The 21,744-nt window shown below is 38.9% G+C and overlaps 1 protein-coding gene across 1 annotated transcript; it reads right to left on the reverse strand.

Moving 5' to 3' along the window:
• Nucleotides 1-13,578: 13,578 nt before the first annotated feature.
• CFAP97D2 (CFAP97 domain containing 2) lies at nucleotides 13,579-19,661 on the reverse strand. Its single transcript, XM_062575366.1, has 3 exons — nucleotides 19,569-19,661; nucleotides 16,148-16,228; nucleotides 13,579-13,701 (listed from the first exon to the last, which is right to left on the reverse strand). Exons 1-3 carry the CDS (start codon nucleotides 19,659-19,661, stop codon nucleotides 13,579-13,581), a joined length of 297 nt encoding a protein of 98 aa, XP_062431350.1.
• Nucleotides 19,662-21,744: the final 2,083 nt, after the last annotated feature.

Here is a 21,744-nt window from a genome sequence, read left to right on the forward strand (position 1 = left end):
GCATTTGTTCTGAGTAAGGACAGTAACTCTGAGCATCGAAATGTGTCAGACCTACCACATGTGAAGACAATCTGATGTTCCAGGAACTGTGGTTTCACTGTGCTTATGGAGTGGGGTGGTTCTGCACATGCAGTGACCCATTGTCTGATTTCTGCATGTGTGCTGCTGTGGTAGTGTAACCCTAAAAGCAGCAGGGTGATAGATTACAATTAAAAATGCTCTTCAGGCCAAAGGGATAGAGTTGGTAGGCTTATTTAAGCACAAAATCATGCACATTTGGTAAGGTTTTTATCTTCTTATCCCGATCTCTAGAATCTAAACAGCCCTGTACTGTCTTCTGAATGAACTCGCTCAGGTTTCTAGGCTCTCCATCCTAACAGACTCAATTAAGTGCAATCGTTTAGCTTTGCAGGAATGGAAGATTTGAAAACCACTTCCTAGAACTTCACACATTTTGCCACACTCAAATTAACAGGGTTATACTGTGCAAGTGAGTCACAGTAGCAGGACTTTAAAAGACTTGTATTTCACTTCTGTGGAATAGAAATTCCTCATCTGGAAACTAGAAAGAGCATAGTTCTGTGGTATAAAGAGAAAAGTACTTTTTCCGCTAATATTCGTGAGACAGGTCCATACCTGTGCTAAGAAACATGGAGTTATACAAAGATCCCAGTCACTTTTGAGGGTAGTATGACTGTATTTAGTGATTTCCCAGTCTTTCTAAGGCCATTAAAATACCTATTCCAATTTGCGAACTGCTTGTTGCTTTCCTCTGTGCAAATAAGTTTATTTTTTCAGTTTCATGATTGAGACAAATTGTATTTCCAGTCAGAGTGCTTATTTGTGTGTGTAGTTGGGGAGGGGGAGTAGGGAATGACTTTTAATGTGCTAATAAGTTGAAGTAAATCAGAAAAATGCAAAACGCTTCACTGAAATTATCAAAGGAGATTTTTTAGTTCTTTATATATGTGTGTGTCTGTCTACTTTTTTTCTTCTGTTGACCAGAATACTCCTACTTTAAGGGAAATAGTTTCAGTTCAGCTTTAACGTTTAACACAAAATATGCTTGGAAGCAGTGATTTGGATGAGACTTTCTGCAGACCACTAAGGCTGAAGAGTTGATTCTAGGGCTGAAAAGATGGGACATGAGCTGCTTTCTGAGGTGCACAGTCCCCATGAGCTCTTATTAGATAAATTAAAATGCAATACTCCCTCCCTTCACCACGACCAACTAACTGTTAGTCCCACCTGTCCCCAGACGTTTGCTGGAGTTTATTTTGTGCAGCTGCTGCAAGCAAGCTGATGCCAGATGGTAACCTCGCTCTTCGAGCATAAAGAAAAGAACGGAAAGAACCGTGAGGGTCTTGAGTCTCCACATGACTGCCTCTTCCCCCGTAAGTCCCCGATCTGGCAGTCAACGGGAGTTTTCTGTATGAAGGGCTTGTAAAGTCAAGCTTTCTGTAGCTTTAACCTAATGTAATTAGCCTGCCCTTTGATTTTAGTGGCTTGGACTTCTTGCATTACTCTGTGGTCAGGTGAACAATGGAAAAGAATGTAATTAAAATGGAGGCAAACTTAATTCAAATTTGATTATCTAATCAGCATACAGAGCCATAGACAGCCACAAAAAGGAGGCTTGAATTTGTTTGATTTCTTGTTTTGTTTTGATTTCCCTCTGGAAGTACCGAGTGCTTTTGAAAACAGGATATTTTATTGGGCCACCTAATTTTAATCTCTCAGATTTGAGATTTTTTTTCCCCTGATTTCTGTGTGGGTTTGGCATGTGGGCCCTGTATATTGTAGTGAGAATATTCACTGCATATGATTTGCAGATCAAATATTTCTAACTCTAGTGTCTACTTCTAATATTGGCAATAGCATAGGGTGCAAAGTAAAATCTTATAAAAAGACCCAATTATGAGCAAGATTTTTTAAAAAGTATATATGTTTGCAAAATCAGTAGCAGGAAGTATTTATCATTCTGAGAAATGATGGTCATCAAAATAAAACTGTGTTTACGGTGTAATAATTAATTGCATCAGGATTAATATCTTATACTCTGGAAAAAATGTGCAAGTGTGCATCTATGCCAACCTTGCTCCTTTTGGAGAAAGGTCAGAGGATAAAAGTATTATGCCTTGTCAGGCAGCCAGCACCATTGTACAGCTGTTATTAGTTGTACTCAGCATAAAAGAAATAGGCTCTTGCCTTCAGCTCACAAAATACAAGCCTGAAATGGGTTGTGCGAAATATTCAATTAAGATCTGTTATGTACTTGAAAGCAGTCTTGGTTCAAGTCCAGACTGGCTCTGTGCACTTGTACTCATTTGCTGGAATTTTGTTTGTCAGATGTTTTCCAGCAAAGGTTTTTTCCAGAAAGGGTTGTCTTAGCCATATCTGAGGATGTACAGACTTTCACAGATTTTTGCGACTGGCATTATGATTTGATTTATATTTTCTTCTATTTTACCTGATCCCTTTGAAGATTTGCAACAATCATGTTGATTTTTCACAGCTGAGGTAAGGCTCGCTTCAGTGGATGTTTCCTGACATAAACAATCAGACGAACAGACATGACTCCATGTGTACCTGCGCTGACAAGGAAGCTGAACCACTTAAGAGGTCTGCCAACTTGTGTATTTTCAAGGAGGCTAAGCTTTAACTCAAATCAGTTAACCAAACCCAACTAACTCAAAGTTAACAGCAAAGATGAAGTAATTGGAACTTTAATTTGACGTGGAAGCTTGCTTTCAAGACTAAGGATGTGCTTAGCAAAAAGGAGGTGGAAGGGTTGCAAAAGATGTAAGCTAGCAAAGCAGGGACTCTGACTAATGGGTAACCAGCATTTCCTGAGGGCTTATACTCTGCTTGTCTTTCCTAGTATGTTTTTGTAGGTGTTTATGTAAATGTATCCAAGCTACAGCTGCACTCAGTTTGCTATGTAGATATTCCTACCTGCTGGCCCAAAGTCCACACCCCAGTGTCCTCAGGGACATCTGACCTATGCTCAGTTAAGAGCATGCTCTTTTGCACTGTAACCTGTTAGTATATGTTCTAACTTGCACTAAGCTTCATGTTAAAACCTAGGAAGGAGTCTAGACATGAGATGAAGCTTATGTCACGTGGACCGTTAGAAGAGCGCAGCCAGATTTGCTGTGCACACTTCTGTTGCATGGAGGCCCAGCAGAAATGGGGAAACTAGATTACTGACAAATTAAATTGTCAATAATGTCCTGTTCAGCAAATCCCAACTTCTAACAGTGTCAGCAAATCAGCGTGATCAATTCAGAGGTCACTTTCCCTGCAACAGAGCACTGGCAATCCACAAAAGGTATAGCACGCAGACCCAAAAAGGACAACTATAGAGGGAGGGAAAGGCAGTGGGAAGACACCCAAAAAGGACAACTGTAGGGGGAGGGAAAGGCAGAGGGAAGATGAGATAGTCTGGCTCCTGGTAATGAGACCAATTTTCAGGGCAGCTATGCCAGCTGAGTTCCAGAAAGGCACCAGGGAATTCAGCTCAATGGGCTTTAATTTGTGCATGTGTATATTGATTTTATAGCACAGGCACAATTCCAAATGCCTTCCAAATCACGCCATTGTACTTAAACCCTAATACATAGATAATGCCGCTGTGCAATAATCAAAGCAATCTTTATCATATTAAAAACTGAAACTCTTGAGGGCATAGTTTAATCAATATATTATTGAAACTAAAATCCAGCCTTACTGTGGTGATTGTACTACTAGGTGCTATACTTAATTCATGAAGAAAACTATGAGTTTTAAATTTGAAATGAGGCTCTCAAAATTTGCTGGTTGATGGAGAGTGTAATATTAATTTTGTGCTGGCTGTAGGCATCAAATAAATAGATAAGAAAGAACAAAAATCCTTCCTCAGAGTTCTTGGGATACCTTTCAACAGATTCTTAAAGGGCTCATCAAAAAATGTTATAGCAAAACACCGCAGAAATGTAGGTGTAATTCACAAGGTGCACCTCTGTTTTTACTGAAGAATGTTTTTGTTCTGTTCTTTTAATAATGTATGTATATGTCAGATAAGTGGAGGAAAGATTTTTTTTAATTTAAATACTTCTCTATAGTTTCTGTTGTATTCTCTCCTTTTTCCAGACAGATAAACTGCTTGGAGGTGGGAATGTATGTGGGGTGTGTGTATGTATGATATCCTGTAATGGCAGTAATCATATGCAGGGAGTGGAAGAATAACCCTTATTCTAACCCTTATTTGAGCTTGTACATTTTCCTACAAATTTGGCAAGATTTACTTTAATTAAAAAAATAATAATTTGATTCAAAAGAAAATACCCCACAGAAACAAATCTGGGTTATATTCGGCTAGTAAGGAAACAAAGGATGATATAGGATATAGAAATGACTAGGACTTTCCATTCCAGTTTTCCTTCCTCATTTAACTTTTCTTTGGCCTTTTAGCTAGAAATAATGCATGTGGGCTGGAACAACAACAGGCGTCAAGTTTTCTCATTACCGGCTTCTCTGACATGGTAACACAGCAGTCAAATACCTGCTCTTCTCTCCTGTTAGGTCCTTCTTTCCTATTGCAAGGATATGTTTTTCTCCTGGTACCTGTACCTTCCCCCTGCCTAGCCAATCTTCTACTCCTGCCTTTCCTTAGGGAAGCAATCTCCAGTGTGCCACCATCCCTGTGTATTGTGTCATCTGCACCAAATAGACCCCTGGTCCTGCCTGTTGTACTGTGTGCACGACTGTGTACGCAGCTATGTATTATACCATTAATTTGGGCCCATCATTGCTCTACCAAGTCCATGCTATGCTCATGGGAAAGGAAGTGCTACAGGTCACAGGGGAATAAAATCAGTATGGTTTTATAGATACTGTTTGGTAAGTCCCAGTACAAGTTAGCTTATTAATTGGAGAGCTATAACAGTACTTTAGGATGACCAGTTATGTAGTATCTTCCTGCAGCCCAACAAACTCTAACACATGGTTCATATATTTGTTCAGATACTGATTGTTCACCTATAGAAAAGCAAAAGAATTGGAAAGAAACTGGATTTCTTGTTGGCAAGGAAATGACATCCAAAAATGGTATTTGAGCACCGAACTCTCACTGACTTGGGAATCTGGACCTTGAGCTCTGTGGCCATCTGAATACAGCCTCATGTAAATGTGCTTGACTGAAGTGGCTGGAGCCGGCTGAATCTGTGTCGCCTGTAAGAGCAGAATTGGAGTTCCTCTGCATGTGAACTTTGCTTGGCAAACTGGCTGGCTTGTTCCGAAATGTAAACCGATCCCTCAGAAGCTCGTATGAATGGCGAGTTTGGTCAGGTGCGAATGTGACCCTTCAGACTGATGTGGCACTAACCCCTTTGCCACAGTTGCTCCTATCTACAGTGGAGATGACAGTATTTCCCTCCTTCATAGTATGGAAGGATAAATACATTTTAATACGGGGGAGATGGGGGGAGAACATATTTAGAGTTTAAACTGCAGGTTTAAATAAACTACCATGTTGTAGTCTACCTTGGTAACCTCTAGTTGTTGCTGCATAGCTATTGTTTTTTTTACATTTCTTTTGTGCTGCTTTGTTTTTTAAGTGCATGTAAGTTAAAGTGCATTAATAGATGCAGTGACTCTTCTACCTAAACCCTATGGTTTATTTTAGAAACACATCTAAAACATAGAGAAATGAAGCTGACTTCATTGAGCTAGTAATGAGATTCGAATGTGAGTGTTGGGAGGAACAAAACTCTTCATTATTACAGTTTTATTCAGACTTCTGTAGTATTTTATTTTTTTTTCTTTAAGTTCTTGCTGGTGGCATCAAGTGAAAAGCCTTCAAAAGAAAATTTCTTAAGTTTATAAGGGCAAAGGAAAAATTGAAATCATAAAACCTGTGTGTTCTGTAACTACATGGCAAAAAAAAAAAGTTCACACATACTGTTTTCAATATCAAAAATTTTAATAATACAAGCTCAACATTTTTGGAAGACCTGATTATTATTTTTTAATTACTTTATTTTTAAGCTACAGGCAATATTGATTCAGTTCATTATTCTTGCTTAAATTCAGGGTCTTGAAATGCAGGGCCTGGAAATTTCTATCCTGAAATAATAATAAAAAAAAACTGTGTCTAAAAAACTAGTAATTTGGAAATATTCAAATAATAATCTGTTCCTATATTGTGAGAAATTTAAAAAAAATAATAAAATGAATAGGCTCATATTTGGTGTTCGTCCAGTTAAAAGAGGGTGGTGGATACCAGATTACTCATTTCTAACTTGAACAAACCCTGACTATGCCTGTATTCATAACTTTTCCGTAGTAACCAAGACGGATTGTTGAGTTGAGACAGTTTTTGCTCTGCTCCATGTGTTTCTACTGAACCTTAGTAGAACTGTTTTGGTGTTAAATACTGCCAGGCAATGAGTAACCATTTTTCCACTTTACTGTAGGAATATGTGGCTTTAATTCTTCCTCGCATCAGCTGTGGCCTTAATTTTACATCCATCTTCAGTGAGCTGATTGAACTCACTAACCTAGTGGAAAACTATTCTTCTTCCAAAAGAAAAAAAGAAAAGCTTTCCTTAGTTAACTTTATGCTGGATTAATGTATTGAATTAGCTCAGGCAAGATAAACATAGTGGAAGAGTGGTGCAGAGATGATGAGGAGAGAGACCTCTTGTTTTCAGTGGCAATGGTGGTTCAGTTCTTTCAACTATGGTTTCTTGATGTAAGGTTTTTATATCTACAGCAATTGCAGTAAAGGTAAGGCAGTTAGCCTGGATTTGCAGTAGTGAAAATGGAAGCAGAATCTGACTCTCAGGTTATTGTTTGGCCATCACAGAATGGGTAGGGTCTCCCGTAACTCTTACCAGTCTCTTTAGAACGGTGCTTTACTTTTGTTTTGTTTCAGGGCATATAATTGTACCACTGTTTCAATAGCAAAGTGTTCTACCTTTGGGGCCAGGGATTTGAAGGCAATAACTTTGCTACTCAGTTATACTGCAGTGGCATTCAGTCAAATATTTAGGCTATCATCATTCTAATTTGAAGCTTTTCTTTTTTTTTTTTAAAAAAAAAAAAAAAAAAAAGGAAACAGTTTTGTTTGGTTCAATAACACAACTTGCGAAGGGTAGCTGGCCTGTTATAGAGTGCCCTGGTGATCCAACCAGGAACCATACAAAGCAGGGGCCTTTATGAGTGTTTGACTTTAGCCACAAGGACATACGACATTTTTATATTAAAAACAAATGTAAGCGGGTATATTCCTTCTGATATCGAGGAGAATTTGAATTCACTAAATTACAGTCTTTGCCCCTTTGATCAGGTGCCAATTACTCTTTCTTTTAGAAACAAAGTACTGTTGGATGGAACAGCTGACTTGTCCTTGTTGGATATGATGGTTATAACAATGTGCACAACAAGTAATTAATTCTTCTGGCCTGGCCCTTTCCTGTGATGGCTGGTGGCTTGAGATGGCTTGAGATTCAGCTGGGGGGGCAGCTGGGGAGCCCTACAGTTGACTGGTGCATGGGCATCACCCCATTTGCACTGGGTCTGGGCATGCTCACTACAGTCTAGGAGAGGTACGGCCACAGTACGTAGGGCAAGTGCCACTCTTATGGCAAACAAGAATTATCTTTCCTTCTTGGCTCGGGCACTTGGGTGCAATGAAGCTTTACTCTGTAGCCTGGTGGGTTTTGGATCCCACTGTGGGAACCTGGGGCTTTGCTGCAGTCACGAGTTTCAAGTTAGGTGGCATTCTCTGTAGTACTGGGGAACTGGTGGCCATGGTATCTACTATGTTTGAGTTCTGTGCAGTAAAGACAGTCTTGCGTTTTAGAGTTTATATGCTTCAGAAAATACGTTTTCATCGTATTAGCACTTCAGACACTATTCACTGAACTGTATTGCTCATGAGAAAAAGAAAATGCTTTAGAAAGCATTTCCAAGTTCCAGGAAGCAAATAGTTGTTGCTACAGTGTCTGTTTTAAAAAGTTGGCAGCCTCCAAAATGATTACAGATGCAATTGTTCAAATTAACAAAACCTAGAATTTATGCCTTCTTACTTGCTGCTTTGTCTTTTGAAAGAACTGGTGCTACTGTACTTGGCTCTGCTGAGATCAGTCTGTGATTTTAATACATATTTTATCTTAAAGAACTGCAATTAAAAATAAGTAATACTGAATATTCATTTCTGAACATAAATTTCTGTGCCCTGGACTACAGATCAGTGATGATCTAAAAAGTACCAGATTGTAACATGCAGAGAGCTGATGGGTCGCAGGGTGCTCTTTCACCTTGCTTCAAGCTGCTAAATCCCATTAAAAGGGAAGCTAGAAACATATTTCATGTATTTTTAATATTTTCTCTCTGTGAATGCAATTACTGTGATTGACATAAAGATTGCATTTAATGATGAATAAAGAAGGAAGTGGTCTTGGTAGCTTGGGAGGATGTTTGTCCACCAAGTGCTCTCCCTGCTAGAAAGTTGTTAGCTTCTGAGTACACTCTAAAACAGTCACACTAAGCTATTTACTGTCTGCCAGCTTGGTTTTCACTGAGGAATCTTTGGATACTGCGCTGAAAATTGTCACATGACCCCCCCCATCTTAGTGAGATGAATTATCAATTATGCTGCAGTTTCAATCAATTTCCTGGTTAAGATCCTTCTTCATTAGTTTTCTGTTCTAAGTAGTTTTGCTGGTAATTACGAAGGAAATAGTTTTTTGTGTCATTCTGCTTTATGCTTTTTTTTTAAACTATACTAAAGACATTGTTTATCTAAAATCTACATTCCTTCAGAATGCTTAAAATCATAGTATCCTAAACTACTCTACATGCTCTTGCATGTGCTTCTCCCAGGCACTCCATCTCATACAGGAGCTCTATTTACAATTCTTGCTGGGTTTAGCTGTGCAGTTAAAGAGGTTACTACTCTCATAAGTCCGCTCTTTTCTGTTGCTGGAAGTTATCATGTGCGTAAGAACAGCAGTATTTAACTTAAAACCACTGAAATCCAAGTATGCTGATGCACAGGGCTGCAGTCACAGAATGGACTCACAACTCCATGTTCTGCTGGTCTGCTCTGCCAGGGAAGGAGTGACTTTCAGCAGGAGGGCAAGGCCTCCCTCCAAGAGGGAGTATGAATAAAAGACTTTTGCCACTTCCTAAATTGCCTTCACAGTGGACTGGGGGAAATTGTGCCATTTCTGGAGTGCCATCTTCTTCTAGCTGATCTCTTCCTTTTCCATGGTGGACATCCTTCATCTTCCTTTTCAGACTTTTTTCCTTCAGTTGCTTCTCTTGTCTTCTGTCTTGTTTAGATACTTGCTTTTTAAATAGTTCTTCCTGTCAGAAAAGAGAGAAATCAATACAAATGCATGTAAAATAAAGATCGTGGCAATGCCTTGATTTGCTAACACTCTGTAATCTATTTTCAGGAATATTCTTTTAGCACCAAAGCTCAGTTAGCAAAGAAGGTGACTAGTGTGCTTGTTGGTGATATTGCTGTAGGCCTCTTCCAGGGTGAAGGAAGGGAGTTCTTCCTTTTGGTCATCAGAACTGTCTGGGCCATTAGAGATGGAGCAAATTCCATTAGGCAGTCCAGTGAATAGCTTGATTCAGGTAACATATTTCCTCAGTTTTCTTTTGGGATTGGTAAAGAATGGTTATATAAATACTCCCACTTGCTCCTGCTATAATAGCATATCTATGGCCAATAAAAAGCTTTAAATTGCAACAGAGAGAAGAGAAATAGTTGATGGGAAGAACCATGACTTGTCATTTATTAAAAATAAAGCCTCAACTGGTTTCAAGTTAACTGCATAAACATAGATTAACCTGTAGCACCATTTATTGCATATCTTGCCAACTATTCCCCAGACTCCTATTTTCTGCTGTACCTTTGCTGGATTTCCTCTGTTTGGCTGAAGAAGTCTGCTGCAGCTGTCTGCATCATGCTTCCTTATTTACTTTTCAAGTGTCCTTCAAAATAGCTCAAACATTTCTGAACTAGAGACTGGAAAAAATACTTTCTAGTGGCTACTTTTTAGAGATGTTCTAGTACCTATTAATTATGGAGCACAGACTTACAGGTGCTTTGGGGAGGGTATGATATGTGTACTTCTGTATGACATTTTGCTTATGCATTTATGAAAATCTGCCAAAGCCAACATTTAGATGAGAGAGAAATCTCTGGAAAATATCTTACAACCATAATTTTGGTATTTCCTAACTATGGAGCACCTGACTTTACAACTTTTATTTTTAATATAATTCTTTGGTTTGTAATGATGCATCTGCAGTAATTAAGCCTGCCTAATATTTTTTCCATTATAGAAGCCTCTCTTTTAGTTGCTTATTTCTTTGTCATGTCTTAACTGTTTAGACTGAAGCTTTCTATACTTGCTTGCTGTGTCAGATTGAATAGTTTTGGGAAGCTTTAGCCAAAGTGATACAGTTGTATTCAGGAATGGTCTCAGGACAGGAAAGAAGTTGGTGAGGGAGTCTGTTTCTTGCTTGCAGTGCTAAGCAATTTTTCTTGCGCTGTCTTTTAAGTGCACTGCTTCTCCTGAGCAAATTCTCTGGAATTAGAACAAGAACCAAAGATCTGGCAAAGGGATAGTCCTGGGATAAAAGAAATACTACTTGCTGTCCTCTAGAAGAGCCAGCCAGATTTGGATGAGCTGTGTCTGTGAAAAAATCTCCCTTTTTGAAGCCTACAGGCTTCAAAAACATTGAATTCAGTGACCTCAGGCTAGACATAGTGGGTGGGGTAGTGAAGGCAGGGGCTGTGCCTGGCCCGTATACATTGAATCATACTCACATGACAGAGGACAAATCTCCCAAATCAAGACCTACAACCACAGAGGCCCAGCAGCCCTAGGTGATGGTGAGGGAAAGGTGAGAGCAGAACTGATATCGACTCATTCCCACTTGCTGCTGCAGCTTCCCTGTGGCTTTGAATGAAAGCTAGGAGTTGCTGAGTTAGGCTCTGAGCCAGAGATTTGGGACATGGAAAGGTTAAAGTCCCTCAGTTTTCTTTCTCTGGGAAAGCTTGCTAATACCTCATCTAGCCGATTTTATAACTCATATGAATTACTAATGAAAATAAGAAGCTCATTACTTTTCACAGAGTGGAAAGGATAGATTTTGGAGCCCTTGATGCGTATCACCATTCGGTCACTTTAAATATTGCTACAGTGTTTGGTTCTGTCTCTCAGCGAACTGTTAAGCCACTGCTCCTTTAAAAAAAAATGTATTTTTCATTTTCAAGAGAGCTGTGTTTCTGTGGTGGACAGTCTGACTGTAGAAACTAAAGCACTTACAAATAGCCTAATAAAGTCTGAAAAGCGCTCTGGGATTCATTTGATGAAAGTGGCTGTATAAATGGAAGGTTGTTAACTGTGCAAATGGCTGCCAGTTGCGGTTAATCTCTAGCACAAAAGCACAGCAAAATGCACTATAGAGACAGTTTCCATCTAGAAAGAACTGGGAAGAAAAGAGCAGAAGTTCAGGGCTACCTTTTGGCTATGTGTTTTGCACTGCCCACGAGGATATCTCGCAATGTTGGCCATGTATTTTTCAGCTTGTTGCCAATCCTCATACCACCTCTGAACTTGATACCGAGGTTCAGACTTTGTAATTCTATCCAGAATGGCACGGTTTTCTTGGCTTACTCTCAGCAGCTCCTTCTTTCGTTTTTCCCTATTTAAACTGAAGAGGAAAATGTACAAACAGAATCAAACTTCTTCACAGTTATTGCTGTTCCCAAGCCTGAGAACCCAGAATATGAAACATCTGTCAATCTTGTGTTAGAGGAGAATTTTCTTAAGACTTTATACCTCTTCTACAAGGACTTCTCCCTCCTTGAATCTGCATTAACCACCCTTCACAACTCAATCTGTTTGTCCTTTTAAAGATGATGAGTTTTCTATAGTATCTTCTAAACCGAGTCCTGACTATATGGAAGCTTGGTACATCTGACGAGGAAAAATGCTGTATTTAATCTTTTATCTTTATTAAGCAAGCCCTCAAGTCTTGAAATTGCTTTAGTGCTGTACTGAAGGGGAGGGCATGACTGGTTTGTGAGGTACTTAATATTTTTAGTCACTTGGGTTTTGACCTCTATTTTTTATAGAAACCTCATGAACTGATTTCAGAAATATGAAGACAAATGAGATAACTGTATGACCTCAAGCTCTTTGCAAATCTTTTGTGATTTCTTAGACTATAGTTTCACAGGCAGCTAAGTGGATCTCATAGCAGTTTGCTGCCCCTAAAAATGGAAGGTCTCTTTTTCTTTCTTTCCCTGCTGTTCTCCCAGCTACTTCCAGCTGTGTGGTCTCCTCCATCCCTCGCGCCAGCCCTGGAATTCATCATGGCCTTGCAAAAAATGGCAGAAAAACTATTCAGGTTTGTTTGTTTTTGTTGGGTTAGTTTTCTGCTGTTTTCTTGAGTTTAAGTACCTACGGCTTGATGAAAACCAGGGTTGATCCAAGCAACAGGAACTTGCTGCTTGGAGCAGGAGGGGAGAGAGGGAATAGAAAGAGGGAGGATACTCTTCTCCTCTTACACTTGTGGAATCATACCTTCAGCAACATAGTTAGCTGATGCTCACTGATACCTGCACAGATCTAGATATTATTTATCAGTGACAACATGTAAGTGCTAAAATCTGGATTTGCATGACGTGGACTTGAAAAACTGCATTTCAAATAATTTCTGTCTTCCCAAGGGACTATGCAACTGTCTGGATATTCCTGACCATGAAATGTGGCAAGTTCTACCTAGGTCACGTGAAGCTGAGCAGCAGTTTGCTGTCTGGAGACATACAGAGTCTAATAAATGATCAGTTTCTTGTGAACTAGTTTGTTTGTAAATGAGTCACAAGAGATAACAACTGCCACCTGAGTTACACAAACCATTCTCTACTGTATAACATGAATTTTTTCCTTTGCTTCCAAAGGCTGTCCCTGCTCTGAGTAGGTTGCTGTGCTACAGGTGCATATTTCCTTGTGAATCAAAAGAATGTAAGATGGTTCTCTCTACTGATAAATCTTCAAGGCATATTATGCTTCGTCTCCCTCGAGCAACAAATTGTATCTTTTATGTCTGCCTCTTTCCTGCTCCATTTTTTTTTCTTAATTCTATTTTTGCTCTGTTTTTATTTCATCTCTAGGCTTTGGATCGCCCTCTTTCCAGTGGTGTCTGAAGGAATGACTGGCAAAGTCAGCAGCAATGACTCACTCAGCAGCAGCAACAGCTTTGCTCAGACATAATAGGTTTGCTTCATTTATTTCCCTTAAAGTAGGGCAGTGTTCTCTTTTTGCATTCTCTCAGTTATTAAACAGAAAAACTAATTTAAAGCCACCCTCTCTTCAACAGAAAGAGGGAGGAAATGACCTGGTGTTGGATTTGCCCTGTGACAGGAGAAGCAAGTGGCTTCCTGAAGTGTTGATTATACCTTAGGCTGCCTTTTTAGATGCATGTTCTTGCAGAGCAGTTTATCCTTAGCTATGTTTGTCACTGGGAAAGTAACTTGATAACTAAATGCAAATAGTGCTGCTGATGTTACCTTTTGGCCTTATAGTCATTTTTATTGTCGATTTGTCCTTTTGTCCTCATGATGCAAGACATCTTCTCCAGTAGCAAGCGATTGTCTCTTTCGATGACTGAAAGTCGGTCTTCCTCCAACTTTGTGTACAGAAGAGATAAAGAAATGCTTCTGTTTTTACAAGGCCATAGCAAACAGCAGTGATGTTATGACTACCTAACAGAGTGTTCCCGGTGCTGTTTCCTCCTCTACACGGAGTGTGACAAATACTGATCAGGTAAAGCTTCACTCTAGTGTTGAGAGAACCCTTTGTGCCACTTGAGACCCATTTTAATGGAGGCCTGATGGCAAAAGTCCTTTTGAAATGCTGTGAGTTTTACCCTCAAACACTCTCTTATAACCACAGCAGCGACGTGTATCATTAGCAAATGTATTTCATCAGTGTAAGCAAAATTTCTGTAAATATTTATCAATGTATTTTCCAGGTTCATCATTATCATTTGTGTTTATAGCAGCATTCATAGACTCAAGTCAAAATCAAAGATTGTAATGGACACTGTTCAAATACAGGATGGGACCCATCCAAAATCCTCTGAAGTCAATGGGAGTCTTTCCATTGACTTCAGTGGGCTTTGGATCAAATGGAAATTTTTCCATTGACTTCAGTGGGATTTGGATTAGGTCCAGCTGCAGGCCATTCTTGTCCTGGAGGAGTTTCAGGCTAATGTAAGAGGAGAAGCAACAACTGGGTGTGATGAACAAATGGGGAGAGATGTGTGAGGCAGTGTATGCTAGTTCTATGCATTGTTAGCATGATTTTAAGCCTTTTTAATTTCAGTTTTAAGATGGAAGATATTAATTATCTCAGTCATCTCAGTGTATCTGAAAATAAACTGCGTAATGGACAAAATAATGTTAAAAGTGAGATGGATGAGAAATGAAGGAGTCCAGAGGAGAGGGAGAATCCTGTTGGATATCCTGGGGCATTGCCAATTTGTTTAAAAAAATTACCATATTGTTGTTTGAAGAACACAAATCTGTGCTAAAAGTGTGTTTGTGAGGACTGAGGAGGAATGGGAGAGAGGTGCAGAGAAGAAACTTCAAAATTATCTGTGTCCCAAGAGTGCCATTTCCAGCAGGACTGAGTTGGAGATAGCCAGAGAAAAGGTGGATGGAGAAGGCAGAGAAATTACTTTTTTCATAGTTGAACTTCAACTCTCACAAGCCTCTTGAAAGAGGAGCATATTTTCTTCTTCTTCTTCTTCTTCTTCTTTTTTTTTTTAATGTAGTTGATTCTAAGCAATCCAAAGATATTGCATGTCCTATATAAAATGAACAGGAAATCCTGCTCATCCTGCTCTGATCATTTTGAACGGCTCATGTTATAGTAGCAGGTTGCTGTAGGGAATCTAGTGCATCTGCCTTGTTTGCGAGGCTATATAACTAAAGCAGGTCAGATACTGGTCACATTGTAGTATAAATGTACCTAAAAACAATGCATTAAGTAATCCCATCAGGCTCTAAACAACTCTGATGAGGGTGACTATGAAGAAGAGAACTGGTCCTGGAAGATACGCTTACTTGCAGCGTTACAGTTTGTTTGTTTCTTGCTTTCTGTAGCACATTGGAAAGAAGCAGGATGAGAAAGAGCTTAGGACCACAGTCCTCACTCCCAGCTATCAGGACCTATGTTTCAAATGGACATGCTCAAGATCAGTGAGTTTTGGTGGTTGTTGTTAATCTGTAGGGTTACTGTGTATGTATTCAGTCTTCCATTTTTAGAGGAATGGTTTCTGTGTTATTTTTACAGTAATAGGAAAAAACTAACAACAGAATCCAAATCCTAATATAGCATATGATTTTATGCATGGAGGTAAAATAATTTTAAGGTGTCTGAGAATTGTTATGTCATGCAATGATATGATAAACACTTTAAAATGAATGAATCTGAAGTCCTTACGTAGGCTCTGATCCCATTGCATAAGGGGCATTCTGTTGTAAATTAAGTCATTGACAAAGTTTAGCTGGATGTATTTTTTTATTGTCTCAGGTCTGGGGCTTTTTTGTTGTTGTTTCCTTTTAGTGAGCAGAGTTAATTAGTTAACAATTTATTTTCCACTGTCACCGTTTATAAAAAAATTGCCTCTTGGGAGCAATAAGATTTTGAAGGATAACTGCCAGTCAAGGTTACCCATTGTTTCTTGTGCTTCAAATATGTTAACATCCTTTTATTCAGTTCATTGCTCTGTATCTTGATGATTGTGTTATTTCTGTTACTAGGGATGTTTTTTACATGGTGTGCAGAATATCTTTTAGGAGGATACGTGAATACTTCGTACTTGGTAATCTGAAACAGTCTGATTGTATCAATAATCATAAAGAAAAAAATAACTTGTTTAATAGGGCTGGGAGTGTGCGACTCAGGGATTCTGATAGTCTTGTTGCAAAAGTCACTGCAGCAAGATAAAAATGGACTTGAAATTTTGACCATCTGGTAGCTTAAGCTGTGGATTTTCTCTTTGTTTTCTTTGAGAGGAGATATGAAGGAAAGCATGCTAGTGCTAAGTGAAGTAACCAGTATAATACCTTCAGCTTCCCTAACTTCAGATGAAGATGGCCATATGTTGCAGGGGTACTTGTGTCCACTAATGGTTTGGCTGCCTGGATCTGCAACAGAAGAGAAATGTTTATCTATTTTTGTTGGAAATACAAAATGCATATCATTATGGGAAATCTCTTAATTTCTACGTTCTGCTCTGTTAGCCTGCATTAACACTATTAAACGTATGATTCATTATATCAGCAAAGCCAGGCTTGCCCCAAAGAAGAGTAGCGGGAAATGAAAGTGTTAAAGGCAACTGTTCTGAAGCCTGCTGGCAATGCAAAATGCTCATTATGCTGGAGAAATGTAGAAATACATAAACGCAATTATCACAGTGTTGATGTTATGATAAAAGAAGTATGATCTTAAGAGAAGGCAGTCAGGTCTGATTAGATACTCAGCAGAATAAGGTGGCTAGTGTAAGAAAGCCCGAGGTATTCCTAAACTGTGTCAGGTCTTCCAGGGGGATGCAAATTTGAGATGTTGCCAGAAAGAGGTAAGCAGTACTGGGAAAGGACTTCTTGTGTTAAAAGTATTCCCAGACATCTTTGTATTAGGAATGCTTCTTAAATAATCATGAAAAGCAAATAATGGATGTAATTTTTTTAGTAGAATTGGTAGTTCAGTGGCACAATAATCTTTATCTCCAGCCTGACCTAAATAATAATGCAATACATGAGGAAGAAGAATGATATATGAATTGCCATGGACTGAAGAAACTCTGTCAGAGAGAAGCTGGTAATGGGATGTGGAGAAGAGACACAGCAGAGACCATCTTTCTGACAGGGTTTCTGCAGGGATGAGGCTGGGCTGGTTAAAATAACAATACCATGATTTCTATCATGAAATGCATGTAAACATTCCCCCTCTCTCATACCTAATATTTGAACTATTCCATCTCAGGCTGACTCAGACTTTTGGAATCGTTTGCCCTGTGATGTAGAACAGCAAGATGAACACTTGCTACAAAAAACGTTTGTCAAGTAAGAGCAGTATGTACAACAATAACACAAACCCAGGCAGCAGGACACAAACAAGGCAGTGCCTGAGTCCAGTTGAAGCTTTTCACATCTCTTTCTGTAGCAGCTTTGTTTTAAGTTAAGGACCAAGCCTGAATCCCTGATGGCAGATTTGTTATATGTTCTACCAAGACAGTTTCATTACTTTTCTAACACAGCAAGTTATTTATAGAATTGATTGGGACAACATTTAGCAGTTCCTAAATTTTTCTAAAATTTACTTTAACTGCTGAACTTTTTGTGAAAACATGCAGCTGCTTTTTTTGTGGCAGTCTCTCCAGGAAAATGTGATCCTGGAAGGGGCTGACTGCTCCCACTGATTTGAATAGGAGAGTGCTCATCTTAATTCTTTTCAGACCCAATCCTGTTAAGCAGTTGATTTTACTGGATAGCAGAACACAGCGTGCTAAATCTCTGAGGGTTTTACTGTTTTTTGCTTCTTCTGCTGCTATCTCTTCCACTTCAGGTGTTCTGGGCTATTATACTATTACACTATTTTACAATAAAATAACTTTAAGAAGACATACAATTTTTAAAAGAGGGTTGTTATTATATCAGTCAGTGGAAATAACTGGTATGAAAAATCAAATTTGATAATTATGCAAGCTGTGATTTTAATTTATAGATACTAAACTTACAGAATTGTTTAAAACTTGAACAGCAAAGGGCAGTTTTAGAAACAAGCTTTTTCTGTGAAATTTTTATCAAAGTAACTTCATTTTTTTGCAAAGTAGTATAACTGATTTCTCTCCTGTCCTTATATGCCTAACTGTAGAAAGAAAACCTTGATATTTTTTAAGCCCATCCTGATCTCTGTTGAGGCACTTCCTGAAGTCATGGTGCTTTTGGACAATCATTTTATATTTAATTTTGTGTAGAATGTTGCGAAGAAGAGATGTAACTCTGTATTTTTCCATTCTTCCATTAAGAAAGCAACACAGTTATTCACACTGAACATATTTGCTCTTGTGTATAACGTACTGGCACTTTTTTGCATTTTTGCATCACTGGGAGAATTATAACTTATCCCTAGATCTTGCCATTTCCAAGGAAGAATATCTACATGTTACTTTTTTTCTTTCTCACTCCTTATTTATCCCTTTTCTCTCTTGCTCTGGTTTATTTGTGAGCTCCTTTGAAGCAAAGTCTTACACAAGAGTGACAGCCGGTGCCACCGGGGGTTGTATTATTCAGGACAACTTACTTGGTAGCCCTGCGGACTTCAGCTACCCCACCACACAGGTGCCACTGCTCTGGTAGCTGCCATTCACCAGAGCAAGCCTGAATTCATGCCAGCGATAGGCAGTATGGGAAGTTAGGAGTGTGCCAGCATGGTGGTACAGGCGCTTTCCTGAAAAGCCCACCCTTTGGCCACTGGAGACCTTTTTGGTCACCACTTGATCTGTGTGGGAACCCTCTGATAAGGAACAAAGTTTTCTCCCTTGAGCCATCTGTTGCCCGACATTACAGTTTTCTTTTCTTTTCTTTTTTTCTTTTTTCTTTTTTTGAGCTCAGAAGTTACCGCTCATGTTTACTCATAGGGCAATAATCTTGGGAAATGTTTTATTCTATAGAAATAAATTTCTTCACTATATATCATTATGGTATCTAACTAGTTTTTATTCTTGGTCTCTGAATGCCTTACAGTATATGTATGTGTGTGTGTATACATACATGAATGTATATGAAATGCTCTGCACACTGAACAAAGTAATGGATATATAGAGTCTTTTAACTACACTGATATTAGTTCCCTGCTTTAAAAGAGCCACTGTTTAAATAGCTATGCTCATATACAATAGCAAGCCTCTCAAGAGGTTAATTCACATAGAAGGAAATTTATTTATTTAAACGTTGTCAATTTGATTAGAAAAATATGTTAAATTCAACTCTCTACTTCATGCTTAACTTTTTTTCCACCTGTAAGTCACATTATGGGAACAATGGAAGGAAGGAAGGAAGATATTTTTATATGGTTAATGAAACAGACCCGGTCTGGAAATAATGAAGAACTATTTCTTCGTATTAAAGCTAATTATTTTGTGACACAGTCTTCCTAAGATAGCAATACAGTTGAATCATCACTGATGGTATTCACTGCTTACGGATTTTCATAAGGGAGCAGTCCTGCATTATTACTGATTTGGAGCAGATGACTGAATCCTTTTCACTTCTAAATCTGTGAACATTGTTACGATAATTTTAAATAGCCACAAAAGAAACTCCCTCTATTTGCAGGCTATGCTTAAAACACATCTTTTGTAAGTTATTCCTGATCATTAACTGTCATAACGATATCAAGAATGAATAGAGAGTTGCTTTAACCTTGCGGGCAAGCTTAGCCTTTCACGAAGGCCTCTGCTCTTTATCAAACAGTTGTACCTACCCTTTTCTTGTGTTCTTCATACTTTGCTTTGTCCCATTTTAGCTGAAGATATTTGTTGCCGCATGGTAAAATTGGCTGGTAGGCTCGATGCATCTTACACGAAGTAAAGCATCTCTGAAGTTGGGCTTTTAAAGTATGAGCAACACCGGGCTGAGCCTTCTTAAAGCGAAGCCCTAGAGACTTGTGGTATGTTTGTAGTGGGTCACATGGTGGGTTGTCATGGTATCGCTGCTAAGAAAAAGAATGAATAGCTGGTAGTGTTTCAAACAATACATTTGACAAATAGCAAACAAGAACTGAATGTTATAACATTCTGGAGGGTATTTTATTCATATATAAAATAGATTACCAGTTATACCTCACTGGTCAGACCTACCTCCCACTGGTTAAGGAAAGGCAGTGGTGTAAGCTGTCAATAATGCTTCATGCAGTACTATAAATATGCAAAGGGCTGTATAATAGGCTAAATTTGCTGAGCTTTCAATTGAAAGGCAGGCTTCAATACAGCACAGAGCAAGCCCACAGCATGAGGTGTGGTGTTTTGCACTGCAATAACTTGTTTAAAACATTTCTTCATCGATAAGTGTACACTTTTCAAAAGCCACAGCAAATGCATTTATAGCAAAATATTTCTGATTTTTAATACCTTTTTCACCTTCCTTTATCCAAATTGCTATCTGATTGCTAATGAGGTACGGAAAGCTTCCACAAGCTTGCAAAAGCCAGTTGTCTACAAAGTTGGCCAACATTTCTCACACAGGGCTATCTTCACTTTCATTCTTTCTTGGTTACATTTGGCAGGGAGGTGCAAGGGAAAAGACAAGTTTTCTCAGGCCCACCCAAAAACGTGAAAGCTGCCTGTGCTTGTTCAAGCTCTGCTTGGCCCCCTCCAAAGGTTGGCCTGAGCCAGTGTTGTTCGCCTGAGGTTTCCATCTGCAAGGTGCGGAGCGCCCTGGGGCTCGGGCCGCACGCTGCCCAGAGTCATAGCTTTTGGCTCGTGCAATCTCTTGGTGAAGCTCATACCTGCTGAAGAGAAGACCTGAATTAAACCAGATAGTTGTGAGGTTAAACCAGATAGAATAGCATATTTTATACAAAAGCCCTAGCAAATAGGAAGGGAACATGTTATAGCAGACAGTACCAAAGTTTACTAGCCTCTATTGGTCTGTATCAGAATGACCCGGGGAATATTCTGCTTTAGCACAAGGCTTTTAGTGTCAGTTATTCTTGCCCATAGTATTTCATCTGTGTGCAGGGGAATAGCAGCACATGTATTGCACAACTATCCAACACAGCTACCATTGCAGAATTAGGGTCAGTGCTCTCTTTACTTTATATCTTGATTAACTTTTGCATTTCATTAGCAAAGTTTGGTTGAATATTGGATTTTGTGATTTTTAGTGACAGCTGGTGTGAATTGGCGCTTAAGCAATAGAAGCAGCCATAAAATTAAAACCTTGGTACATACTAATTTTAGTTTATAAAGCACTTTCATTTTTAGAAAAATGACAGAAGGAATTGAAAAGTGTTTTTTTCAGTTGCTTGGGATCTTGTATTTTCCTGATAATGTAACGGGAAGATATGGAGAATGTCAATAGAATGAATACAGACTACAGAGTTGAAATACATCTTTCTCTTCAAATATATGTAACTTCTGACTGTGCACAGTAATATAATACTGTATTTTGCTCTTGAACAAGTAGAAATGCTTAGGCCCTCATTTGTTCGGCAGGGTCACAGCCTCTGTCTTTAAATGCTGCATGTGTAATGATCCATTAGGGGCAGATCCAAAGGGCACCATTATCAAAGGAATCTTTTCATTGGTTTGGATGAAGCCCTTAAAATGTGAGGAAAACTTAGCCTCTCATGCTGATGGAAACATGGCCCATCAAGAATGTGAAATCTCTGGAACAGTTTCCTTGCTGCTTCTGAATTTAAAAGTTTGTGAGAGACGGAAGGTGGCTTTAAATTTCCTGTGTGGTTGCCTCCTCTCTCTCTGCCCTCAAAAACTGTGGACCATATATGCATTTGTTCCAGCTCGGTTTTTGTTATTGTTTTGTTTTGTTTTGGGATAAGGAAAGGAAAACTTGAGGAAAACAGTTTTGAAATTGGCTGTTTCAGTGTTGAGCTACCTAAGCTCCAGCAAGTCCTTTCTATCGGAAGGTGGTGCTGGAAG

Source organism: Rhea pennata, chromosome 1, assembly GCF_028389875.1.
Source record: "Rhea pennata isolate bPtePen1 chromosome 1, bPtePen1.pri, whole genome shotgun sequence".
NCBI classification, from domain to species: Eukaryota; Metazoa; Chordata; class Aves; order Rheiformes; family Rheidae; genus Rhea; species Rhea pennata.